This window comes from Rana temporaria, chromosome 5, assembly GCF_905171775.1.
Source record: "Rana temporaria chromosome 5, aRanTem1.1, whole genome shotgun sequence".
NCBI classification, from domain to species: domain Eukaryota; kingdom Metazoa; phylum Chordata; class Amphibia; order Anura; family Ranidae; genus Rana; species Rana temporaria.
The window spans coordinates 300,439,099-300,467,031 of record NC_053493.1 but is presented as its reverse complement, the minus strand read 5'-3'; the positions used below and the strand labels follow the sequence as shown (position 1 = coordinate 300,467,031).

General features: G+C 42.4%; 1 protein-coding gene across 2 annotated transcripts in view; it reads right to left on the bottom strand.

Annotated features, from left to right (window-relative positions):
• Window positions 1-6,717: 6,717 nt before the first annotated feature.
• THOC1 (THO complex 1) overlaps window positions 6,718-27,933 on the bottom strand; it is a 33,716-nt gene continuing 12,500 nt past the window's right edge. Inside the window, exons 6-22 of one of the 2 annotated variants that reach the window (XM_040354042.1) lie at window positions 27,348-27,396; window positions 26,898-26,993; window positions 26,705-26,787; window positions 26,517-26,593; window positions 25,783-25,891; window positions 24,953-25,084; window positions 24,647-24,747; window positions 23,322-23,388; window positions 23,183-23,233; window positions 23,030-23,100; window positions 19,598-19,693; window positions 14,757-14,822; window positions 12,842-12,925; window positions 10,895-11,042; window positions 10,373-10,402; window positions 10,210-10,294; window positions 6,718-7,173 (exon numbers count right to left, since the gene is read on the bottom strand). In XM_040354042.1, coding sequence (XP_040209976.1) covers window positions 6,872-7,173; window positions 10,210-10,294; window positions 10,373-10,402; window positions 10,895-11,042; window positions 12,842-12,925; window positions 14,757-14,822; window positions 19,598-19,693; window positions 23,030-23,100; window positions 23,183-23,233; window positions 23,322-23,388; window positions 24,647-24,747; window positions 24,953-25,084; window positions 25,783-25,891; window positions 26,517-26,593; window positions 26,705-26,787; window positions 26,898-26,993; window positions 27,348-27,396 — 1,647 coding nt within the window. In that variant the 3' untranslated portion in view covers window positions 6,718-6,871. The remainder of the gene's footprint in view (window positions 7,174-10,209; window positions 10,295-10,372; window positions 10,403-10,894; window positions 11,043-12,841; window positions 12,926-14,756; window positions 14,823-19,597; window positions 19,694-23,029; window positions 23,101-23,182; window positions 23,234-23,321; window positions 23,389-24,646; window positions 24,748-24,952; window positions 25,085-25,782; window positions 25,892-26,516; window positions 26,594-26,704; window positions 26,788-26,897; window positions 26,994-27,347; window positions 27,397-27,933) is intronic. The other variant, XM_040354043.1, reaches the window with a different exon arrangement.

The window sequence follows — 27,933 nt, the reverse complement described above, 5'->3', positions numbered from 1 at the left end:
TCTAATAGCCTTCCCAGGCAAATCAGCCTCTTGACACTCGGGCTGGGTTCACATTTGTCCGACAAACGCTCCGACATTGGGAGCTCATGTCGCATTATGTGTGAAAATCAATGTTTCCCTATGAGAGCCATCTCAAGTCGGTCCGACTTTGAAAATGCTCCCTGTACTACTTTGGTCCACCTTTGATCCTACGTCAGCCCATTGAATATCATTGAAGTAGGAGCCTTGTCCTTACCATCCGACTTTTGACATCCGACATGTGATTACAGCAAAAGTAAAAAGAATTTATCTCACAGTGGGATTGTTTTGATTGGTCAAAGAACAAGTTAGAATATCTCAAAGTCGGATCAAAGTAGTATCCTGTTCATGAAAGTCGGATGGATGTAAGACCAATGTCGCAGAGCAAAGTAGGATGAAAGTTGTGTAGTATGAACCCAGCCTAAAAGGGGAAGATGTGGAGAAACGTGACTGTGTGAATCTTGCTTTGTTTAAGCAACCAGCAATGAGGATTACGACCAGGTTGTCCAATTTATTAAGCAAGTGGCCAATACACTCAAAAGGAGTATTTCCATTTACCCTGCGAAGGGGTTAAAATCTGTCAATGCGCAGTCTCAAAAGTCAAAACATCCTTCTTCAGACTCTAAGAGGAATACATGGATGGGCATGACAGTATGTATTCCACTGTCTTAACCACTTAAGCCCCGGACCATATTGCTGGTCAAAGACCAGACCACTTTCTCTTTCGTTCATGGACGGACACAGCAGCAATGACCTTAGGTTATGTACCTTTTCTCTGGGAGAGACTAGGCAGAAAAAAACCGCACATTAAGTGTTAAAAACACTTCTTAGTACATCCCACTCTCTGGAAGCATCCAGCCTCAGTTTTAATCTGCCTAGCATCAGGAGAGCTTGGCCTTTTCTGGAGTCCATGCGCTCTGGAGATTTTTTTCACCTTTATTTATTTTTTGTTCCTGGGATCTACTATCAACTGCCGACTGGGTGACATGCTGGATCTTGATCCTGGAAGTCCTCCCATCGAGCGTGTGCTGGTCTATAACTAGGCCGTCCACGACATGCCCCGTTGCTCCAGGGGCGGCCGGTGAACTACATGTTCCAGGGCGCACATATGACCGGTCTCTATGGCTGTGTCACAGTGTGTCGGGCTGACAGCCATGCCGCAAGCGAGCATTGGTTCTGTCTGGAATGCCTCCAGCCGGTGGTCGCAGGATGGGTAAGTAGTGTCCCCTTACCTTGGCGGGGTGATTTCGGCTGGTGCATTTCTGGGGAGGTCGACTGAGGGTCCGCCCTGCTTTCCTCTCTCCCTTTTCCTCTCCCTCCTTCCCCGTTTCTGGGTGGTGGCTTTGAGGTGTGGGTCCACCTGGGGGGGCTCTGCTGCTGTTGGGGTACTGTGTGTTTTACTGGGCTAGTATTTTTTATTGAGGTGCTCGGTCTGTGTTTTTTTACTGTGTAACTGCACGTGTATGGCTGCCATTTTGCCGGAGCCATGGCTCTATATATCTGTGGCCATTTTACTTACTTTTTTTTTTCCCTCTACCACTAGTGGTCAAAAAAATTCTTTCATTTTACTGTAGCCCGCATGCTGTTTTGTGCATGTTGGTGGCCATTTTAGAAATTCTTTGGCCTCTAGTGCCTGGAATAACGGCGTGGACACCGCAGTTTCTTCTCTGAGGAGACGGCACAGACAGCACTTTTCTCAGCTCTGCGGTACAGCCTGTTCTGGGTGGTGAGTCCCCGCTCTCTGTATCAGCCAGGAGGGTGACCGGTGGGTCAGTTTTGGGTCTGCAGACTAAGGTGGCAATTTTTTGTGGTGGACAGCATGGAGTCTGAACCACCAGGGCCCTCATGTGAGGCTTCTTCCCCAATCATGCCAGCGTTAACCCTTAGTGCCCCTGCGGCCTCGCTGGATGCTGTGACGGCAGTCCTGGAGGCATTTGTTGCCAGGATGGAAGCGGCTAGTGGCCAGAAGGGGGGTAAAAAGCACCCCCTCCCTGAGCCTGCTTCTGGGGATGTCTGACGCAGAATCAGGTGCTGCTTCTGCTTTTGACCACAATTCTGTCATGTCAGAGGATGCAGACTTAACCCACGCGGACAGTGAGGATGATTCTGCTTCAGGGTCAAAGCAGGATCAGGAATTTGTTGGAGCTCTTATCACTGCGGTGCGGGATACTCTAAAACTTGAGGATTTGGCGGAGGCATCAGACACGCCGGTCCCTTTTGGGTTCCGCAAGCCACCCCGCACCGCAAAAGTGTTTCCTTGTGTTCCGTATCTGGACGACTTGTCATACAAGGAATGGGATCAGCCGCAGAAAGCTTTTGCTGTACCAAAGTACTTTGCAGTTCGTTACCCACTTTTTTGGGGGGGAAATCTCCGTCAGTGGACCCCCCTGTGTCCAGGCTGAACAAAGCTACCACGTTGCCTGTGGAAGGGGCTTCCGCTATCGTGGGATACCTTAGTGACCTTCTTCTGAGAGCTTCCTCAAGCTCGGAGTTAGAAGAGGACGGGTCTATCACCTGTCAGACCCTCCGGGAATTTGGTTGGCTACTGAATATACAGAAGTCAGTACTAGTACCGTCTCAGCAGCTGGAGTATCTGGGGTTGATCCTGGATTCTTTGGAGGGAAAAGTTTTCCTCCCAGCAGACTCTGCATTTTGCGGTGCAGCGGTTGGTGACCCAGAAATGGGCGTTGCTTCACTTTTGCATGAGTACTGGGTCTGATGGTGGCCTATTTCGAGGCAGTGCTGTATGCCCAATTCCACACTCGAGTGTTGCAGAAGGAGATTCTGTCACTATGGAACAAGCTTCCTTCGTCTCTGGATTACCAGATTCGGGTGAGTCGACTGACCAAGTCCTCCCTAGTGTGGTGGCTGACATCTCTGGTACTCAGGAACGGAAAATCGTTTCTGCCGTGTCACTGGACAGTGATCACAACTGATGCCAGCCTCCCCGGCTGGTGGGGTGTCCAGTCAGCCCAGGGGTGTTGGACTCAGGAGGAGTCCCGTCTTCCGATCAATGTACTGGAGCTCCGAGCGATCAAGTTATGTCTCTCCAAGTGGTCTCTGGGCCTACCGGTCAGAATCCAGTCCGACAACGCCCCGGCCGTGGCATAAGTCAATCATCAGGGGGGCACACGAAGCTCGGCTGCGGCGACGGAAGTCGCCCACATCCTCCGTTGGGCCGAAAGCTACATTCCAGCTCTGTCAGCGATGTACATTCCGGGGGTGCTGAATTGGCAAGCCGACTTTCTAAGTCGCCAAAAGCTGGACCAAGGAGAATGATCGCTGCACCTGGAGGTGTTTCAGACTCTGTGCAAGAAATGGGGCACTCCAGACAAGGAGCTTCTAGCGTCCCGTCTCAATCGGAAGGTGTCACGATTTGTGACCAGATCGAGGGACCCGTGGGCAGATGTGCTGGTAGCGCCTTGGGGTCACTACCACCTAATAAACGCCTTCCCTCCAGCTTCTTCCTCGCCTGCTACGCAGGGTGGAAGCCGAGGGGATACCAACAATCCTGATCGCCCTGGATTGGCCGCGCCGTCCCTGGTGCGTCTGGTGGCAGACGGCCCCTGGCGTCTACCCCCTGAGAGAGGACCTTGGAACAGCAGGTCTTATCTTTCACCCTGCTTTACAGTCGCTGGCTTTGACGGCGTGGCTGTTGAGAGCCAGGTGTTGAAGGAACGAGGCCTGTTGGGCCCGGTAATTTCTACCATGCTACGGGCACAGAAGTCCACTTCACGAAAGATTTACCATCGTACATGGAGGGCCTACATCTCTATGTGTGAAGAGATGAAGTGGCACCCCTGTACATATGTAATGTCCCGAATTCTGCTGTTTTTTTTTTTTTTTGCTAGAAAATTACTCAGAACGTTGATTTTTTTTTTTTTGAAAAGACTCTAGGGAATAAAATGGCAGTCGTTGCAACTTTTTACGTCATGCAGTATTTGCAAAGTAATTTTTCAAACTTTTTTTGGGGGGATTTTTTTTTCATGAAACAAACAGTAAAAAAGTTAGCCCAATTTTTTAGTAGACTGTGAAAGATATTACACCGAGTAAATAGATACCGAACATGTGATGCTTTAAAATTGCGCACACTTGTGAAATAGCGCCAAAACTTTGGTACTTAAAAATCTCCATTAGGCGATTTTTTTTACAGGTTACCAGTTTAGAGTTAGTTACAGAGGATGTCTTGGGCTAGAATTGTTGCTCTTGGCCAACACACGAGGTGATACCTCACATGTGCCATTTGAACGCCGTTTACATGTGTGGGTGCGACATGTATGCTTTCGCTTCTGTATGCGGGGACGCTTTAAATACAGTTTTATCGTTTATTTTACTTCTACACGTAAAGTTGCGTCTGGCCCTTCAAGGGTCATAGAGATGGGTCACCAGAAATCTATGCTTAACTTCCGGCAGCAGCCAATTCATTATTCTCCTGCTGGCATGGGCAAGCCGGTAGAAGCACCGGAGGAATGTCACCTCCCGTCGCCTGTAAGAACAATCAAACTGCTGCTATGATTGTTCTTACAGTGCACAGAATTGCCAGCTGTAAAAGACGATATCTGAATGATGCGTGCAGCTGAAGGTATCATGCAGATATTCCCACTCTAAAGTCCAGGATGTCCTTGGGCTGCAAGTGGTTAAAGAGGAACTGCAGTCTGCCATTCTGAAGCTTCCCTCCAACCACTTTGCATATTTTATATATATACTGCTATTCTGTACTTGCCAAATATGCTGCAGAAATCTCCCTCCACCAAGTCTGGCTACAACCATTTTACCTGTGGGCAGCTGAAGAAGCCGCTGCCTGTTCACTTACTGTATTTACACAAAAGGCACACTTCCAGCTCTGCAGCTCTCATTGGCCCTCTTATGACCCCCCTTCTTCCTGGCAAACTCTTACCAGAGAGAGCTGTGCATGAAATCACAAACCTAAGCCAATGACCAGATAAGAAACAGGATAAAAAGGTATTTACTGGCAGAAAAAAATAAAAAAAGGCTTTATCCAAAAGTTAAAAAGGCAGAAGATTTAATAGTTTGAAGTCGAAAAAAATTACTGAAGGTCCGCTTTAAGTTTAATAATTTCAGTACCTCCATGTTTAACCACTTCCATACCAGGTACTTACGCAGCTTCCCGCCCAAGCCAATTTTCAGCTTTCAGCACTGTCGCACTTTGAATGGCAATTGCGCGGTCATGCTACACTGTACCCAAACAAAATTGGCGTCCTTTTTTCCCCACAAATAGAGCTTTCTTTTGGTGGTATTTGATTTTTTTTTTGCGCAACAACTAAAAAAAGGCTGAAAATTTGGAAAAAAAAATACGTTTTTATTTTTTTCTGTTAATTTTTTTGTAAATAAGTTTTCTCTTTCAATTACGGGCACTGATATGGCGGCACTAATGGGCACCGATGAGATGGCACTGATGTACATCGATGAGGTGGCACTGATTGGCGGCGCTGGTATGCGACACTGATGGGCACACATATGCGACACTGATGGGCACACATATGCGACACTGATGGGCACTCATAGGCGGCACTGGGCACTCATAGGCGGCACTGATGGATACTTATGGGTGGCACTGGGCATGGATGGGCACTGTGGGGTGGCACTGATGGACACTGGGGTGGCGCTGATGGACACTGGGGTGGCGCTGATGGACACTGGGGTGGCGCTGATGGACACTGGGGTGGCAGCACTGATTGTTGCCAGTCAGTGCCCATTTGTGGGCACTGACTGGCATCTTTTTTCTTTATTTATTTTTTAGACTTTTTTTTTTTTTTGGCTTTTTTTTTTTTGCCCACCCTGGTGCTCCAGGGTGGGCATCCCTGGTGGTCCAGTGTGGCGATCCGAGGGGGGGCTGCGCTGATAAACAATCAGCGCTAACCCCCCCTGTCAGGAGAGCCGCCGATCGGCTATCCTCTACTCGCGTCTGTCAGACGCGAGTGAGGAAGAGCCATCGGCGGCTCTTCCTGTTTACATCGTGATCAGCCGTGGTTGGACACGGCTGATCACGTGGTAAAGAGTCCCTGCCGGAGGCTCTTTACCGAGATCGGAGATGCAGGGTGTCAGACTGACACCCCGCATCACCGATCGCCGCGATGCGCGCCCCCACGGGCGCGCGCGGCATGAAATCCTGCAGGACGTTCTAGAACGTCCTGTCAGGATTTCATAACCACTTCCCGGACGTAAATCGGCCATAGGCCGGGAAGTGGTTAAACCTAATGAAGATGAAACACATCAGAGGGGTGTGGCCAACAGATGGGAACTGTAGCTGTAGCATTTACTCGTAGTTGATGAGAGTGCTGCCCAGGGCCTCGTATTGCTGTGGATGGACGGAACAGGACTTGTTTTTTGAGGGACCAGCATCTGAAGCAGAGAGGGAGTCTGTGAGATGGTATGCCGGAGGCTTTAAGCAGTGCCATATAGGGTATTTTAGTAGTAGGAGAGGTTTCGTGGGCTGGCCTACAGTTTGCCCGTGTCCAATAGATGGTAGTAAAGCCTGCAGGTAAAAGGCTACCCGTGTCCTTCAATGAACTCCAAAAAAAAAAAAAAAAAAAAAAAAAAGAGATTATGGCAAGTACAAAAAAAAAAATATCCTATTTTATCAATGAATATACAGTCACATTTTTAGGTAAAAACACATTAACCAAGTCTTTTTTTTATTTTATTTATTACATGTACATACAAATCTGTCACAAAAAAAAACAAAAAAAAAAAAAGGTATCCAGCTAAAGTCTTGCATGCTGGTAGCAAGGAAAATGCATTGCACAGCAATGTGTCACATGACAGCGGTACCAGCTAGGGAATGAGATTTAAAAAAAATAAAAACTTACTTCTACAAAATAGATTCACCTTGCTAGATTTGTGTGCAACTTTCTGCATCACTGGCTAAGGTTTCTGCCAGTTCATTTAAATGAGCCAGATTTAAAGCTGAAATAAGATTCTCAGTGGTGGCACGAGCCCCTTCTTGATCTTGCCAAGCGATAAGTAACAATTTTGCCCTCATTTTCACGTCTTCACTGTCCGATTCAATAACCTTCATGTCCGATGCTTTGATTTCTAAGTAAGGAGCCAGTGTTTTCCAGTGCTCTCCAAGCTTGGTGGCAAGTGCTTCCATCAGCTCACCAGAGACTAGATTCTGTTGCTGGACTTCTGGACCTGCAAATAAGTTTAGAGCACACATTGTTGCATCAAAAAGTTTTATATGCATCTAAAAAAAATCACCAAAAATGTAGTAACTTTAAACAAACTTGTGTAGTTAAGGGGTAGGGGGTAAATGTGGGACGATTCAACCCTACATGAATACCATCCTGAAAACGCATGTGCAGAATTGGGTGGCACGTTGTTTTTGCTTTGATGCATGCATGTGTCCCTATTTAGCAGGCGCTATGAGGTGCATGTTAATACCTTTACTGTTCTGAAGCCATGTATAGGGATGAGGTGATAGCTATATGGGACTTATGTTTTAACGTGACACCAGCTTGGTTGTTTAACTTCTAAATGTTGCTAGGCAGTGTGTCCAAGTGTACTTCTGATGGGTCTTGGTCTCAGTTCACACTGCAAATCCACTGCACGTTCCCGCATCACATGTCTCCCCAGCGGCAGTTTACAGTGCCCTATGCGACCTGCTGGGAGCGTCAAATAAAAGTTAATGACACCCCTAGATCAGTTTGCATATTGCAGTACAATCTGAAAATTCAGACAGGAATCAAGTGCGATCCGATTCCTCTGCAAATCGGGAAAAAAAAAAAAAAAAAAGGGGGGGGGGGGGGGGGGGGGTTTTGTGCGAGTTTGGTCCATATGCAATGCGAATTCAGCCCTATGACCTGTATGCGATTTGCACTGAAGTGCGGTGAAAATCACATGCAATCTCGCACCATGCAGCAGTGTGAACCAGCCCTAAAAGTTCCTTCTGCGTCTTCAAATAAACATAGCATAGAAAAAAAAACACATGAATAAAAAGCATTGCACACAAGGCAAATACAAGCATTTTTTTTGTGCAATTAAAAAAAATCGCCTCTAATATTTTAAGGGCAAAAGAAAATGGCTCTGGATTCTGCACCATTAAAGATAAGCAAGAAAGGCAGTTTCCAGTATTCTATTAACGCGTTTGTTACCCCAACATTTCATATTCCTCATATGTGCCTGCTGTACCATGTACTTGTATGAGAAAGTATCCTGTTCTGTTTGTATTGTTTCCTTGGTGCAAAATCCCTGGTGTTCCTGCTAGTCCCCTTGCTTGCCTATTACAAAACTGACCACACTAAACAGTCAGTTCTCTATGCTGGGAACTCAGGACAAGTCTGATTATTGGATGAGAGTACACTGACATGCCCCCGCTGCACAGCCATTCACTGGGAAGCTCAGTGTTCTGTTGCTTCTCCTCCCAGCTCTAATGCAGCTGAAAACAGGGAAGAAAGGTAAGGTATTTGCCATTAATTTCCATTTTAAACTTAACAGCTTGTTTTACAAGGTGATCGTTTACAATGACTTTACAAACTACTCTATATGCATAACCTTTGAATGGACCAATTTAGATAACACTAGATAACTGCAGGGTATTGTCTATTCCATTGAGGACCTGCTCTGTCTCTGAGGGTACTAAACTGAGTGTGTAAACTGACACTTATACAGATATTATAAAGTTGGCACCAAAAATAAATAAATCTCTATCCTATATATAATATCAGGTCATGGCAACAGGAATGCTCATAGTTATGCATATGGTACCACAGTCAGCAAGATAGAGAAAAGCATGTTAAAGGGGTTGTAAAGGTAATTTTTTTTTCCTTAATAGCTTCCTTTACCTTAGTGCAGTCCTCCTTCACTTACCTCATCCTTCGATTTTGCTTTTAAATGTCCTTATTTCTTCTGAGAAATGCTCACTTCCTGTTCTTCTGTCTGTAACTCCACACAGTAATGCAAGGCTTTCTTCCTGGTGTGGAGTGTCATGCTCGCCCCCTCCTTTGGAATACAGGAAAGTCAGGACGCCCACTGACACACAGCTCCTTTCTCTATCTGCAACATAGAGAGCGTCCTGACTCTCCTGCTTGCCCCCTCCCCCCTCAAGGGAGGGGACAAGCATGACACGCCACACCAGGGAGAAAGCCTTGCATTACTGTGTGGAGTTACAGACAGAAGAACAGGAAGTGAGGATTTCTCAGAAGAAATAAGGACATTTAAAAGCAAAAATCGAAGGATGAGGCAAGTGAAGGAGGACTGCACTAAGGTAATGGAAGCCATTGAGAATTTTTTTTACCTTTACAATCCCTTTTAGTGATAATGACTTTGGTAAATGGATAGCATTGTAAAGTTTAGTTTTAAAAAGCTAGAAGGGTCTTGGGTATCAGATACTAGACTAATTAGAGGCATTTGTCCTCTTTTCTTTCATGTGTGTAGGTGGTGAACATGGTACCAGGGGGAATCCTTGAAACAGTTAATATCCTCAAACTTGTTGCAGTCAGAGTGTATGCTTCTGGGAAGAATCCCAAGGATTTTTGAGGGCGAGTTTGTGAATGCTGCGCAATTGTCTCCAATTTATCAACAATTAGCTTACATAAAGTCATTAGTTATATGTGTGATAGTGGGAAAAAAATTAATGGCAAAACAAATCGGTCTGAAAACATAAAACGCATATAGGAGAACTGGCAAAAAAAAATTGTAGGGCATCAAAAAAGGTACAGAGGAAACACTTTGTAATGTAATGAACTGGCCCCTAATGATCACTGCTGGCACTTTAACTGCAGGAACGAACAGTCCTAAAGATTCGTTGTTAATGCCCTTTCACACGGACGTGTCCGTGCTCTGCTTTGCTCAGCAGGGACCGCTCCGTCGATCCCTGCTGAGCAGGCAGGTGACAGGTCAGAGCGCCGCTCTCCCCTATGGGGATCGGACAACGATGGACTGTAGAGTCTGCCTTCATCCGATCCGATAGATGGAAAACAGGGTTTTCATCCGTCACACTTTAGCAGATCAGAGCGGGTCGGATGTCAGCGGACAGGTCACCGCTGACATCCGTAGCTCCATAGGAGGTGCACGGAGCATCCGTCCAGGTCCTAAACGGCCCACCCGTGTGAAAAGGGCCTTATAAAAACAAAGACCTTTCTTTTCTTTCATTTGTTAAGCAAAACAGCCTCCCGGTCTGGGATTTCTGGAAAGAAAAGCGTGTGCAGGTAGAAGTAATGCTACACTTACTTTCATTGTTTTCCTTTAATAAAGATTCGTTGTCTTCATCATCCTCATCTTCGTCCTCTCCCGTTTTTATTTCCTCTGATGGGGGCTAATAGAACAGAGTGGTTAGTATCCATATGGTGAGAGCACCAAGTTTTATATACAGTATGATCTTTATCTCATTTACCCTGATCTTCAATTTGTGTAGTTTAGGAGTCTAAGTAAAAGGTGACAAAACAAAAAAATCAAATGAATATTTTATTGCTATTTAATACCTTTGATTTATCTTACGGTATTTAATCAAAAGTGTATCGCCCATTGTGAGCCCTCCTTGACGCTGACAGTATATAGTTCCCATTAGTTTAGTGTACACTAAATGCTGCAATTCTATTCACTGCGTGGTGAATACAACTCCACTTAAAAACACAGCAAAATGTACACTCTGCTATAAGGATCCTTTATTAAACCCACACAATTCCTGATAACCAAGGCATACCATTACAAGGAAGGAAGGAAGGAAGGAAGGAAGGAAGGAAGGAAGGAAGGAAGGAAGAAAGAAAGAAAGAAAGAAAGAAAGAAAGAAAGAAAGAAAGAAAGAAAGAAAGAAAGAAAGAAAGAAAGAAAGAAAGAACTGGCCAGCCCACACATTGTTTTAGTAGCAAACAAACAGATTTCACCTAATAAAACAGTAAAAGAAAAAACAGCTTACTGGCAATTCCTTGGCCAACTTGATCACCATATTCTCCAGATATTCTGGTAAACTCCTAAACTGCTGGTTGGTAGGTTGGAAAAAGTGAGGACTTCTACGAGCCAACAGCCTCAACGCCCGCCAGCCATAATTTGAGTTGTTCACTACCCTGTGAAAAAAATACATATTAGTACCAACCATCATCATCTGGTGGAATTCAGATATTGCATGTTGTACATGTGAAACAGAATACAGGTGACAGTCCCAGTAACACTCCCTTAAAATCTCTCCACATAGAGCTGTGTGAAGCCATAATAACAAAGGCAGGTGAAAAATACACACAAGGAGGTCTTGGTATTCATTCTGGAAAAACTTCAATGGCAGTTTTAAAAGATGCTCTACAGTTTCTAAATTCTTTAAATACATGATTTAATACCTTTTGATGTAGTTGGAAGGAAATCAATTTCATAGCAAATGCACATGTGAGAAGACTTAGAAGGAATATCTGAGGAATCACAGACATGAATTGTTTTGTGAGGATTCCCCAACCCTTTGGTTAATCATTACAGCAGTGTTCGGAGAGAGCAATAATTCTAGGATCATCATTCAATATTACTCTAAACTGAAGACCTGTAAAAAAAAGGCTTTCAAAGCGTCGCCTATGGACAATGCATGGCACATGCATTTTGAGGGTTGACCCATTTGGTATCCATTTACTCAACACAACCTCACATTTATATTTTATCAAAAATGTGTAAAATTGATTGTATGCACAATGGATGGAGCCAGGATGGGAATCGGGGTGGTGGATGGATCAGGGTTTGTGGATTGAGCTGGCATGGGATGTTTGGGAATGGATGGAGCCAGGATGAGACCAGGGTAGTGGATGAAGTCGGGATGGGATCAGGGGCAACGGATGGGATCGGGGGAGAAATGGATGGAGCCAGGATGGACTAGGGTGGTGGATGGAGCCGGGATGGGATCGGGGGGGTCAGTACAGTTAGTTTTGCACACCTGTGACCCATTTTCAGCAGAGAGCGGGCTGAAGTTCGCCCTCTACTGACATCACAAAAGTTGGTCAAGGTGCCACGTCAACACGCCAATTGAAGTTGGGATCCACCTAGATCCCTGGTCCAACACCCGGCTCAGGCTTTCAGCGAGCCGACGAGAGCCTGAGCCAGCCATTCCAGTCTCCTCCACGGCCCAGCTCTCCAGTGAGTGAGGAGGGGGCAGAGCAGAGAGCTGTGCCTAACAGTCAGCAACTTTCTGCTCAGGGAGCCGTCAGAACCGAGCGATCAGTGGTGTTCAATCGCTTAGTTCTCAGTGCTGAGGTGCCGGGAGACCTTAAGGAGTATCATGCATTAGAATACAGGACCTCTTCTCTCTCTCTTCTTTTTATATTTATTTTTTTCCCCCTTCTCCCCAGGATAAGAGTACTTGGGATTAATATTTAGTAAGGGAACTTGGGGGTAAGGGTGTTTTATGGGAGACAGAAGTAAGCAGTCACCTCAGGATTCACCCCCTTAATATTCACAATTTTTAAGACAACACTGGGTTCAAGTTTTTTTTTTTTTTGTCGTCATCCACCTTAGTTGGAGAGAATTCTGGAATCATTTGTATACTAATGGCCATTTTAAATGTTTTATGGTTTGCATACTCAAGGAGTACTGACTGACTGACTGTATGTATGTATGTATGTATGTATGTATGTATGTATGTATGTATGTATGTATGTATGTATGTATGTATGTATGTATGTATGTATGTAAAAAAAAAAAAAAAAAAAGAGAATTTAAAATAAATACAGGCCTTCTTTACATAATTGCTTCTTTTGGCAGGTAGCAGAGTCCTGCCTTGATTACAAATACTTTTCAAAAGGCTCTACATGACACCTAATAATAAAAAAAAAAAAACAACAACCGTGCAATTTAATATTTTGTTCAATGACTGCGTGTCTTTGACACATACTTGTATTCGTTTTCCACCATGTTGTCAGGATCTGCTTGTTCAATGGCCTCTTCAAAAAACTGTTCCAGCGTTGGCATAAACTCTCTAAAACACAATATGGAAGACACCGTTAAGAGCAAAGGTTTAAAATAAGGCTATGATGTTAGCTACGACTGGCTCCCTTCAAAGAGTCCTCTACATGCCACAAGTGACACTAAAGTCTGCTTTAAAAAAAAAAAAAAAAAAAAAAAAGACACCCGTGACCAAATGTTTTGAGAATATGACAAATTAAATTTCACAAAGTCTGCTGCCTCAGTTTTTATGATGGCAATTTGCATATAATCCCAAAAAATTGGCAAAGTCCATCTTTGCCATGCAAAGTAACTTAAAAGGGTTTGTAAAGGTTTATTATTTATTTTTATATAAAAATAACAAACATACCATACTTACCTCCACTGTGCAGTTCGTTTGGAAAGAGTGGCCCTGATCCTCATCTTCTGGGGTCCCTGAGCTCCCCCCCGCAAGAGCTAACCCCCTTCTGGGAAGCGCTCTCCCAAGGGGGTTAGCTTGCGCGTTCCCGTGTGATACAGAGGCCCCGCCTCCCAGTGCGCCACGTCATTGATTTGATTGACAGCAGCGGGAGCCAATGGCTGCGCTGCCATCATCCAATGAAGTGCCGCCTCAAGCTAGGGGGAAACTCTCGCGGAATCGCGCCCACGGAGATTCAGGCAAGTAAAATGGGGGGCTGGAGTGTGCAAGGTGTTTTTTCACCTAAATGCATAGGATGTATTAAGGTGAAAAAACACGAAGCTTTACAACCACTTTAATGCCATAAAAAAAACATTTCCACTGCATTTGTGAAGAAGGCTTCAGGGGGCCCAAAGAAGTCCAGCAAGCGCCAGGACCGTCTCCTACAGTTGACTCAGCTGTGGGATCGGGGGAACCCCTAGTGCAGAGCTTTCTCAGGATGGCCTGGTGACGAGAAGGGCAGCAAAGAAATTATTACTCGCCAGGAAAACCATCAGGAACAGTCTAATATTCTGCAAAAGGTAAAGGGATTGGACTGCTGAGGACTTGGGTAAAGTTATTTTCTCAGATTTTTCTTAATTATTTGAATAAAAAATAATCTACATTGCATTAGCAGAAACTGTACAAATCATTTGAAACTTTGTAAACACAACAAATCATCCATATACAGAAAGAGAAGGGACAATGTAAATTAAACAGTGTGTATTTAGTGTCTCTTTAAAACTAGCACCCAACTCAAAGCCATTTTACAGCCCCCTTACTGGCCCTACCACCAATCTAACATGTTACCCACATTCACAGGTAGGATACACATGCACACTTAACGTGCAGGACCCGAGTTCAGGCAGACAGATTGGCTAACTGCGCTTAAAATGTGACCTTTTGACAAAGCCCGTGGGGCCCGTAGGTGCTTCAGTGCTCTGCCACTGGTTCCTGGAGCAGCCATCAGGCAAGCTATTAACAGTTCTGCACCAGTAAAATGGCAGCAAAAAAAACAAAAAAAAAAACACACACACCTTAGGTTAGAAAAACCGGTCCGGCTTTAACCTGCGGCAATAAAGGAATCTCCTTCCATTTTTTTGTCCATATAATTATATATATATATATATATATATATATATATATATATATATATATATATTTATATAATTATATATAAAAAAATTTTTTACTTACACAATGCTCCCTATAACAACCCCCCTCCACCGAAAGACCGAACACAATGTTCTTCATCACCAATTCCTCCAGACCCAAATACAAATCACATGCATCCACTCAAATCCCAAGCTCTTAAAAGGAATAATACATTTCATATGGTCTTTACTAATGCTTTTCAGGTTAAAACAAATGGAACGAGATGTTACACATTGCATTAAAGTAATAAAGCACAAAACAAATCCTGGCTTACCTGCTTTCTAATTTGCATGCCTCTATGTTGTCTGGACAAAGATTCCACAGCCGGGTTAATTCATCACTGTTAAAAGATATTCTCTAGTCAGAAGTGCTTAATCCATCCTGGTTTCTGATATACCACTGCTACTTTGCCACAGATATGTGATAACATAAGGAGACTTCCTTACAGTGAGGGAAACAGTATTTGATCCCCTGCTGATTTTGTACATTGGCAGAAAATCCAGAAAAAATGCATTTCAAAAAGGTTATTTCCCTCATTAAAATGCAAATCAATTTATAAGTACAGTGCCTTGCGAAAGTATTCGGCCCCCTTGAACTTTTTGCCACATTTCAGGCTTCAAAACATAAAGATATAAAACTGTCATTTATTTTGAAGAATCAACAAGTGGGACACAATCATGAAGTGGAACGAAATTTATTGGATATTTCAAACTTTAACAAATAAAAAAGTGAAAAATTGGGCATGCAAAATTATTCAGCCCCCTTGAGTTAATACTTTGTAGTGCCACCTTTTGCTGCGATTACAGCTGTAAGTCGCTTGGGGTATGTCTCTATCAGTTTTGCACATCGAGAGACTGACATTTTTGCCCATTCCTCCTTGCAGAACAGCTCGAGCTCAGTGAGGTTGGATGGAGAGCATTTGTGAACAGCAGTTTTCAGTTCTTTCCACAGATTCTCGATTGGATTCAGGTCTGGACTTTGACTTGGCCATTCTAACACCTGGATATGTTTATTTGTGAACCATTCCATTGTAGATTTTGCTTTATGTTTTGGATCATTGTCTTGTTGGAAGACAAATCTCCGTCCCAGTCTCAGGTCTTTTGCATCAGGTTTTCTTCCAGAATGGTCCTGTATTTGGCTCCATCCATCTTCCCATCAATTTTAACCATCTTCCCTGTCCCTGCTGAAGAAAAGCAGGCCCAAACCATGATGCTGCCACCACCATGTTTGACAGTGGGGATGGTGTGTTCAGGGCGATGAACTGTGTTGCTTTTACCAAAAAGTTTGATTTTGGTTTCATCTGACCAGAGCACCTTCTTCCACATGTTTGGTGTGTCTCCCAGGTGGCTTGTGGCAAACTTGTGGCAAACTTTAAACAACACTTTTTATGGATATCTTTAAGAAATGGCTTTCTTCTTGCCACTCTTCCATAAAGGCCAGATTTGTGCAGTATACGACTGATTGTTGTCCTATGGACAGAGTCTCCCACCTCAGCTGTAGATCTCTGCAGTTCATCCAGAGTGATCCTGGGCCTCTTGGCTGCATCTCTGATCAGTCTTCTCCTTGTATGAGCTGAAAGTTTAGAGGGACGGCCAGGTCTTCGTAGATTTGCAGTGGTCCGATACTCCTTCCATTTCAATATTATCGCTTGCACAGTGCTCCTTGGGATGTTTAAAGCTTGGCAAATCTTTTGGTATCCAAATCCGGCTTTAAACTTCTCCACAACAGTATCTGGGACCTGCCTGGTGTGTTCCTTGTTCTTCATGATGCTCTCTGCGCTTTAAACGGACCTCTGAGACTATCACAGTGCAGGTGCATTTATACAGAGACTTGATTACACACAGGTGGATTCTATTTATCATCATTAGTCATTTAGGTCAACATTGGATCATTCAGAGATCCTCACTGAACTTCTGGAGAGAGTTTGCTGCACAGAAAGTAAAGGGGCTGAATAATTTTGCACGCCCAATTTTTCAGTTTTTAAATTGTTAAAAAAGTTTGAAATATCCAATAAATTTCGTTCCACTTCATGATTGTGTCCCACTTGTTGATTTTTCAAAAAAAAAATTACAGTTTTATATCTTTATGTTTGAAGCCTGAAATGTGGCAAAAGGCCGCAAAGTTCAAGGCGGCCGAATACTTTCGCAAGGCACTGTATATGATCCCTTATCAATCAGCAAAATTTCTGGCTCCCAGGGGTCTTCTATACAGGTAACAAGCCGAGATTAGAAGCGCTTTAAAAGGGAGTGCCCAATTTAAGTTTGTTACTTGTATTGTAAAAAAAAAAAAAAAGGGGGGGGCAGGGACAGAGGACACCTGTCCACAGAAGCAATCAGATTCCAATATCTCCACCATGGCCAAGACCAGAGAGCTGCCCAAGCATGTCAGGGATAAGATTATAGACCTACACAAGGCTGGAATGGGCTACAAGATCATCGTCAAGCAGCTTGATGAGAGAGTGACAACAGTTGGTGCGATTAGTCGCAAATGGAAGAAGAAACACAATAACCGTCAATCTCCCATCAGTCTGGGGCTTCATGCAAGAACTCACCTCGTGGAGTTTCAATGATCATGAGAACGATGAGGAATCAGCCCAGAACTACACGGGAGAATATGGTCAATAATCTCAAGGCAGCTAGGACCATATCGTTACCCGCAAGTTATATTTTGAGATTTTATACATCTCAGATATGATTTGGATTAATGAGAGGTCTCGGACCATGAGTGAAAGCTTTAAACACAACAAAATATATTGGTATGTAGTAAGAAGGTCTAAACTAAATACACAGCAATCTATAGTACAGACAAAAGGAAGAAAATCCTAGGTTAAGTAGAGGAATCCAGAGTATATTCCTCAAAACATTAAAATACAAAAATAGCAAAAACAAACAAATAGGAAAAGCATTTAGAAATGCAAGTGCTAGGAGATATCCTGATATTTACCAGTGGTGTTGTGTGAGGGCCCAGATCAGATTCCTGACTCCTTCTGCCATATCTGTTTAAACTTAAACTAATTAAAGAACCATCTCTCATAGACTTGCACAGGGCCACTCCGATTGGTGGAATTATCTAACCCCTTTCCTCCCTCCAGGCGTATCTCATCCAGGATTAGACAATTCCCCCCAGCCCCTTGATTTAACACGGCTAGCACCCTTCCTCTCTTGGAGAGAAACTTAATTAGGCCAGGTAATCACCTTCTCTTGAATGGGGCATTAGTTATGCAAGGTCCTATCCTGAGAAAATTGTCTATTCCTGAACAAATGGCCATATTCACTACATATCAAATGTGTATGTTAAAGGGGATAAAATGGGGTTTAAAAAAGCCTGAGCCAGCCAATTACCTCGGCCCCATAAGGTCCGCCATAAGGTATTTGGTGTGGTCCTTTTTGTGCATCTGGATTTACAACAGGTAAATAGCTCAGTGTCTCCCATATCTCTCACACACACACACACACACACACACACACACACACACACACACACAAATTCTAGCAGATCAAAAGGAACTGGTAAATCAATTAAAAAAGTCCTTATACTAAAGCCTGCCAATTTAGATCTCATTTGTGTCCAGATAACTATATTCACCCATTAAATAAAAAAATAAAAAAACATATTTTATACCAACTAATCCTTACATTTTAACATAAAAAAAGAAATAATGATGTAAACATACACAAATATTTCCAGTTAGTAATGGAGATTGCACATAAACCGCCTCAAAGGCAACAATAGTCACCAAGAAATTAATTGGCAACACACTAAGCCATCAAGGACTGAAATCCTGCAGCGCCCACAAGGCAGCGCCCCTGCTTAAGAAAGCACATGTACAGGCCCGTCTGAAGTTTGCTAATGAACATCTGAATGATTATTCGGGAGAACTGGACGAGTGTTGTGGTCAAATGAGACCAAAAAATTGAGCCCTTTGGCATCAGCTCAACCCACCTTGTTTGGGGGAGGAGGAATGCAGCCCATGACCCCAAGAACACCATCCCCACCATCAAACATGGAGGTGGAAACATTACGCTTTGGGGGTGTTTTTCTGCCAAGGGGACAGGACAACTTCACCACATCAAAAAGGGACGATGGGTGGGGCCACGTACCATCAAATCTAGGGTGAGAACCTCCTTTCCCCAGACAGGGCATTGAAAGTGGGTCATGGATGGGTATTCCAGCTTGACAATGACCCAAAACACACGGCCAAGGCAACAAAGGAGTGGCTCAAGAAGCCTGAATCCCATAGAAAATATGTGGAGGGGGCTGAAGGTTCGAGTTACTAAACATCATTCTCGAAAACTTAATGACTTGGAGAGGAGCTGCAAAGAGGAGTGGGACAAAATCCCCCCCAAAATGTGGGCAAATCTGGAGGCCAACTACAAGAAACATCTGACCTCTGATTGCCAACAAGGGTTTTGCCATCAAGTCATGCTTTGCAAAAGGGGTCAAATACTTATTTCACTCATTAAAATGCAAATCAATTTATAACTTTTTTGAAATGTGTTTTTCTGGATATTTTTGTTGTTTTTCTGTCGCTTACAGTTAAAATAAAACTGATCATTTCTTTGTCAGTGGGCAAATACCTTTTTCAACAGTGTCTTACTGATGCCCCTTCAAATCATGCAGAAAAAAAAACTGCCTTAGAGACAAGCAGATTTTGTCAAGTGACAGAATGAGTAATTAAATAAAAAATGTCTAACACTACATCCAGCCCAGTTCTGCAAATGAAATTACACTGACCTTTTTTTTTTTTTTTGGCCGTAGATAGCGTTTATCCTTAGAATTCACCGCGGCTTCCAGGTAGGGAATTCCGCGGGAGTGGGCGTTCCTATTGACATGCTAAACGAAGGTGCATATAGCGCGTCACGACTTCCTGAAAGAAGCTTGGGTCGGCTCGGCTCTATTCGGCGCGCAGGCTGGATGTAGTGTTAGAAATTTTTTATAGGGTGAACCCCCGCTTTAAACATCTTCAAGCACACAATACAGATGCAATTGAAAGCCTTCAGTATGTGGCATATGAAGCCCTATAAAATGAGAACACCCACTAGGGTGCCCCTAGGTGACAGATAAAAATATTGCATTTCCATATAAAGACAACAGAAAGGGGGGGGGGGATCTTACTTTCCCATTAGGAGCTTTTTATTTGAACCTTTGCCCAGAAAGTCCTCAGGGGCCGGACGTTTTCTTGCTACTTTCTGTGGTTTGCCGTCTTGCGGTCTGCATTAAAAAGAAAACAAATTAACATATGTTCAAACTCAATTCTTATTTTTATTTTTTTTAAAACATGGGGGCAGATCCACAGAGCAAGTATGCCGGCGTATCTACTGATACGCCGGCGTACTTTCAAATTACCCGCGTCATATCTTTAGTTTGAATCCTCAAACCAAGATACGACGGCATCTGGGTAAGATCCGACAGGCGTACGGCTTCGTACGCCTTCGGATCTTAGATGCAATACTTCGGCGCCCGCTGGGTGGAGCTTGCGTCGTTTTCCGTGTCGGGTATGGAAATTAGCGATTTACGACGATCCACGAACGTATGCGCGGCCGTCGCATTTTCTAACGTCGTCTGTAGTCGGCTTTTTCCGGCGTATAGTTAAAGCTGGTATTTTGCGGCGTATAGATAGACTTGCCATGTTAAGTATGGCCGTCGTTCCCGCGTCGAAATTTGAATTTTTTTTGCGCAAGTCGTCCGTGAATAGGGATGGACGTAACTCACATCCAAGTTCAAAAAATGACGTAGTTGCGACGTCATTTCGCGCAAAGCACGGCAGGAAATTTTAAAACGGAGCATGCGCAGTTCATTCGGCATGGGGACGCGCTTCATTTAAATGAATCACGCCCCCTACCCGCCAATTTGAATTATGCGCCGAGAGATACACTACGCCGCAACTTACGGCGCAAATTCTTTGTGGATTCAAAGAATTCAAAAGTAAGTTACAGCGGCGTAGCGTATCTCTGATACGCAGCGCCGATCTAAATGTACGTGGATCTGCCCCATGGTCTCTATATCATTATGTCCAACCTGTCCTGAGCCACGAGGGAATGTTTTGGCACTACACCCCCTACATAAATACAACACCAAAATACTAACATTATACATATTTCAATAGTTATTCACAATGCTTGTAAAAACATATACATTTGCTGTTCTAGGCAGGAACATAGCATGTAGAATATATGCTAAATTTCAATTTCCACAGTTGTGTTCAACCGCTTGCTGTTAGTGTGTATATTAGTAAAGAGATTCAACTTTGACACCAACAAGAATCTCCTTTCTCAAAGCCTTCACACATATAGCTTCTTTAAGGGGAACAGGGTAAAGAAAATGCATTATAAATAAGCATTTACAGTATAAATTAAATAGTAGCGCTAAACAGAATAAATAAACCCAGTGACAGGCGATAGTGATCAATACTAATACATAAACAATGTTTGTGCAAAAATAGTCCATACACAAGACTGGATTGTCTCAAAACAAAGGAAAGCTAAATATATCCTGATGTGAAATCTTCAAAACTTTCACCCCATCACGTGCACTTAGTGTTTCCACTCCCCTTTGGTTAAACACTCACCGAATGACGATGCTCGGCAAAGTAGCATCAACTCTTACAGGGTTAAATCTCCACCGATATCCAGACGTGACACCCGATATCATACTCTCCATATATAAAATGAAACAAAAGCGCACCAGTAGTGTAGTATCGATGTAAAAAGTTTATTCTATTAAAACACTTCCGGTATAGCGCCAAGCGTAAAAAAACTGGCTGCCGTACAGCCACGTCCCAACGTTTTGTCATAACAACTTACTCAAGGGATCCCATGAGTAAGTCGGGACCTGGCTGTACGGCAAACAGTTTTTTACATTTGACGCTATACCAGAAGTGACACTCAGAGGATCACGATCGTTCGCTGAGATTCAGTTCACCTTTGCTGTGTCCACTGAAACCACATTACACCAGTACTTGTTGCTGCAACTGGATGCCTCTAGGCTTCATTGATTTGAGCTTGTGTGAGCGCAATGTTTTAATAAACTTTTTACAATGATACTGCACTATTGGAGCTCTTTGTTTCATTATATATGGAGAGTAGATGTCTGGTGTCAAGCATGAGAGTGCAAGACATCGTCCTTCAGTGAGTGTTTAACCAAAGGGTAGTGTAAACACTGAGTGCATGTGGTGGGGTGAAAGTTTTGAAGATTTCACATAAGGATATATTCAGCTTTCCTTGTTAGAGACAATCCAGTCACATTTATGAACTATTTTTGCACAAACTTTATTATTAGTGTTGATCACCATCACCTTTCACTGGGTTTATTTACACTGTTTAGAGCTACTATTTTAGTTTATACTGTAAATGCCTATTTATCATTTTATTTAAAGTAGCAGCTGTTGCACATTTAGGTTACTTTTGGCGCAGTGCTGGTACTTAAAGAGCAAGTGTACGGATCTTTTTGGACCAGGTTTATGTTTTAAAGAAAAATGTATTGTTACGGTCTTTGTTGGTCATCAACACTGCTGACCATTCAGATGAGCCAGGGGGCAGCCCATGGGAAAATGAGCTCTGGGAATAATGGACTGTAGTAGGGAAAGTGATCAGTGCAACTATTAATGTTATGATCCTCCCCAGTGTGCCCCATTCCGAGCTCTTCTATACGGCTCTCGGACATTTCCATCCATTTGAACATCTATTATTATCCAAATAGGGCAGTGCTCCTAACAGTTTGCCACACTCACAGAGTATATAGCGCTCCAATGTTATTGGAGATCAAAAAGATGTGTTCCTGCTAAAAATAGGGCACTATGCACACCAATTTATTTTGCTTAGAATAAAGATCACGATTCTCACGGCATTAACATCTTAACATTATACAAGAATTTTTTTTTTTTTGCCAACTTTACCGTTTATTTATGTTTTATTAAAGTGTATTCCCCCCCCCCCCCCCCCCCAAGATTGCATCTGCTGCGCAAATACAGTGCAACATAAAATATTGCAACCACCATTTTATTTTCTAGTGTCTCTGCTAAATTGTAATTATATATATATATATATATATATATATATATATATATATATATATATATTTTTTTTTTTTTTTCCAGCAGAAATACTTGAACTTGAAACCTACAAGTGTCAGAAAAAGGTTCAGTCTTTAAGGTCATTTACAGACCAAAGTTCATTCCTTTGATCCAACGAACAAAACCTTTCAATGTTTATATTTAGGCAGCCAAGGAGTGTTGTGAAACTTGGTAGCCTGCCTCTTTTTTTTCCTTTGACAGCCGTCGGCGTGAGCAGAGAACTCTGCATAGAATTGGGAAAATGCTTTGTCAACATCGTGAGGGGGAAAGAATCGCGATCTCGATTCTTAACGATTAATCATGCAGGTCTAACACCAATGCAGACTAACTTCCATAGTACTGAAGAGTAGATTCTTCAGGATACATATATACACACACACACACACACACACACACACACACACACACACACACACACGTAGTGTAGAAAAAAACAAACAGAGCATTAACACACAGACACAAAAGCCACGCATTACCTCTCTTTCACGAAACTTGGACAGCCTTCATTTTTCCAAGAATTCCAGTTTTCTTCTGTGCTTAGTATGTGCTAAATAGAAGGTTTCAGAAGGTAAGTTCAATATTGCGCCCATTCTGTAACCACCACAATAGTGCTATATGATATGGCATACCTCCACCATTTTTGAAAACTTCTCTCCATCAGGGGGAGTCTCACGCAGCAACTATAATAAGGAAAATAAAATACATTTATACCATTTTGGCCTTCCACAATATAAGTGAGCACAGCAGTAACAGTCTTCCTCTATATACCTGATGAACGTTCTTGGTGGTATCTTCAATCCAAAGAGACTGCTCATCTAGCAACACATAATTAGAGCTGAAATACAAAAGAATTTGCATGCGATAAGCAAGACATCGGGAACATATCAAAATTAGGAGTAAATACATACTTTTTATTCTGCGTTTTGTATGTATATTTAAAAAGGCAAAAATCATTTAGGATTTTTAGTATCAAATGTGTCCCCGCTGAGTTGTTCAATCCACTGTTGTGGCCTGGTGACCACCGTTACCAAAACAGGAAAGTGATAGAAAATCCAAAATGTTAGAGAATGTCTTCCAAAAGAAGACATCTGTATTAGTGAGGGATTTCCCTTTACTTTGGAGAGATTTCTACTCAATTCTTGCTGGGTCTACAGGACAGGACATGAAGGGAAATCTCCAACAGGATACAATAAATTAAGATTTAGGCATTAGATACACTTTTAGGCTACTCCTTCCTCTTCATAAACGCATGGCTTGATTGTAAGCAACATTCATTTGAAAATGGTCTAATCTGTCAATGGTGTAGCGAAGTGCAGCAAGTAATCAACTCAAATCCCCCTTTCTACGTCAATATGTACTGAATATTAAACAAAATCAGTCTTTGTAATGACCAGATTGGCCAGGATCTGCTGTTGGAAGTTTGTTTCCATTATGTTCAGGTATTCCAAGATGAACTGGAAATCCCGAACAAGGAAATGTTTTGTTACCTTCAACCTAAGCATTTCATTACACAAAGTAAAAAAGTACCAGAAGGTACACCTTTACACCACAGAATAGCTTGAGAGGAACACTCATCTGGAATAAAATACCTATTGATCCTGCCATAACTAGTGCTACCAGCCCTACCCAGATTTTTTCTGTGGACTACAGAACACATTCATTCTATGTTACAGAGATAAGGAGGGAAGAGGCATTTGTAGTCCTGTCCTAGGGCGAAAAGGCTGCTCCTCCATACATACAGTAAAGCGACTATTGTCACATTAGGGTGGGAAGCATGTTACTGGCACAATCCCCAGGTGAAAATACAGAAAAAAAAATAAAAAATGCAGCAACCACATTGAAGGATTGGTAAACTGCATCATATTCTTTTTTAGGTTTTGATACACTTTGTGATTCCCAGTATCAGTGCAATTTACTTCACTTAGAAGTACAATTTAAATTTAAATAATAAAAAAAGCATTGTAACAGCAGAGACGATATTTGATATAATACAAGATACAAATCCAAAAACCCCACCTTCCTGGTTGCTTTGTTAAACTCCCCCCCCCAAAAAGAACCAGTATATACAATTACTGTATCAATACATAAATTACCTCTTAAACTTTACTTGGCCTTTTAAGTACTGGAACAATATAAGGTACTGCAACAAGATATGTCGGCGGAAGTTGCTGTCACTCAACTGTAAATCCATCAACTAAAAACAATATATACAGAAAAAATTAACACACTTTACTGAACCAAATTTGTTCTCTATAAGACCACAGGAATACAATGAATAGATTTGGGCCTGTCATTAGCAGTGTATTTTGATCGAGACAGAACTAAGCAGAATGACAGCTATTTGGTCCAATTACTATAGAAACTCTTAGCGAGCACACAGCTTGCGATATTTATATTACCTTTTCACTTGTCAGGAACTTAGCAAAGTACACATGTTCACCTCCCGATTTCAGCTCGTCGATTTTTTTTCGTGATGCCTGAGTATCGTCCAGCTTGTAACTCTTAAACACTGCAAGAACCTCCTCCGAGAACTAGACAAAGGGAGGGGTGATTCTTATATAAGCAAAGCTTATGAGAAATAGAATACAATACAGCAGCCTTTCATCTTGTGCGAAATGATAATAGTATATAGCATAAAAAGGTAAACAAAAAATGCACTTTATAAAATATCATATGGTCTCGCCTATACAATTTTTAACGAAGAAAGCCAGGTGTTAAAGATCTTGATGTAGTGCCTTGTACTTTTCAGTTATTGAAAAAATTCCCCCGAAAAATGTGAACTAAAGCTACAACAAAATAAAAAAGTGAGGGGCTGTGTTCCTCCTCTGACTGATTCAGCCGTGTGGGGATTCTAAATAGACCTTAACAACATGGGAGCAAAATGCACTTTACAAAATGTAAGGCACCATTTGCACAGACATTTAGCAACGGTGTGAATCCCAGGAGCAGGGAATTAGCCCGTGTACACAGACACAAACAGTTGCAGCCACTAACAGCTTGTCATTACAGTGTATGCAGCTAAAAGCCTGTGCGAATGCAGTTTGAGAACCAATACCATTTTGTAATCAGAATATTGTAGCGCCTTATCTGCTGAACACTGTAAAACCAAACTATTAATTAGCAAAATTTGACATTTAGCTGCCTGAAATGTAATCCAAAAATCTTAAAAAAATCTCCTTTAGAAAATATTGAAACTATGCTCTATATATCACCTATAAGGGAAGTATACCTTAAGAAATATCTTCCAGGAACTCTTGTCATAGCACTGTACTGGATTCCTGAAAAAGTCCTGCAGCGACCAAAACTTTCTATATAGGTTGTAATCTATGGGAATTGACCTAGAAAAAATGAAATTATGTTATATAGAATACTGCATGCTTATTCCTAGAAATTAATCTGACTTCCCAGGTAAGTAACCAATCAGGACACTTGTGTGGCCTGAAAAGCCCCACTGGTCTTTACATTCGCTGAAAGACTAAAGCCTGCATTCACACCATTACTAGTTACTATGAAGCAATGTTTTTCAAGCACTTTTAGGCGTAATACAGGCCTTTACTGCATGTGTATCAAGCTTCACACGTTTGTACCCTGGGCTGAATAAGGAGAGAAAAGCAGTTCTATAAAAGGAGAATTATTTGGGTACAAAAGTGCATGTATCGCACATTTACAGGCGCACCTATTGAAGTCTATGAGGCCAAAACTGCCTTAATATGCTAAAATTAAAAAGCTCATGTTCTTTGAGTGCAAGGCACTAAGTGTACAATTACGGAGAGGGACAAGAAAGAATAGGATTCTGCATGTTGAGCATAGTTAGGCATAGAGAAACCAGTAGAAAAACCATGTCAGTGTGAACGAGGGCTAAATCTGAGCACTCAAATACAATTCCTACAGGGTACGACTTTTACAACTACATTGCGGGAATAGTTTGCATCAACTCCAATGCGGATCAAAGGGCATACTTACGAACTGTTGTTGGGGGCTTCGTCATCTCCCATTTCACCTTCCTCAATCTCCATTCCATCATCCCTATCCTCCACTTGCTGTTAAAAAAATAAAAATAAATAAAAAATGTATATGTGAAAAGTTTATCTGCTTATGTAAATTAGTTAGAACATTGTTAACTATATTAATATTGGGAAAATGGCACTCACTTTCTGTCCCAGAGTGCTCTCACTCTCATTGACATTGAACACAGTGACATTCTCCAGGTTAAACTGACTCTGCAAATTCAAACCTTAGAAACAAATCATAAAAAAAAAAGTCATTACTTTGTTAACGGTCAGTCTCATTTATCAAAGTGTTTTCCCAACGAATGGTACCGACTGACAGCAGTCTGAAACTCACCTGATTTTTCTGAAAGTGGAAATAAGCGGGCAAGAAACAGCTGAATCCTCCCGCAAAACACAGTGTTCTGTGACTTGGAGAGTCTCCTCAAAAGGTCTGGAATAAACATTGCAAGAGGAGTACAAAGGATTCATAAAGTTTCCTACACAACCCAGGTTACAAAGACCACAGGCTCAATTCACAAAGCTAAAAACACCAAAATAATGATTCTTAATTTTCAAAACAGGGACGGCAATTCAATGAGATATGAAAGTTACAGTCACATGGCTGAAAAGAACTGGGGAAATCCAGTGTTTTACTGCTCCATACCATATGAAGTTTATTGAAACTATTTACCCTATCAGAGAACTAAAATAAGTCTCTGCCCCCAAAATGCTAATCAAGCATGAACATCGGGATAAACAGAAACATAAGGATAAAAAAATAACTAGTAAAATTTGAGGATCTTACCATTACACATCCTTAGCAAGTAATTTTTGCCAGCTGAATAAAATGTATTCTGAAATCAGAAGAGAAAGTTCATGCAGATCAGGTTTTCAAGCATATAATGAAAATAAAACCAAAGCAAAATAGTTATGATATGAGAAAATGATCATCATTTGTTTTGAGTAGTATTCAGTGAAAACCTCACTGAATCAAGTGTATATATAGCCAAACCTAGAACGGGTCTATTGAAGATTCACCAAGGTCGGGTTCACATATGTGCGGCCGCGGTTCCCAGCATGGAGTCCGTTGCATCCTTGTTCACGTGCAAATCAGGTCTGAGTTTTTGCCTAAATTCGCACCTGAACTGGACCCAAAGAAGCACAGGACCCTTTTGGATTGTGGACTGTGGCCGCCCCAGACCTGTGTGAACCGTCTCTATTGAGAGCCGTTCACACTCGTTTGTCATGTGAATTGGATGCGGGAAAACTCTCATCCAATTCGCACATATGTGAACCCGGCCTAACATGGATGGTCAAACAAGATGTATAATTAACCACTTGAGACCCGCGCTATTGACAAAAGACGTCAACAGCGCGGTTCTCAGGTGCCA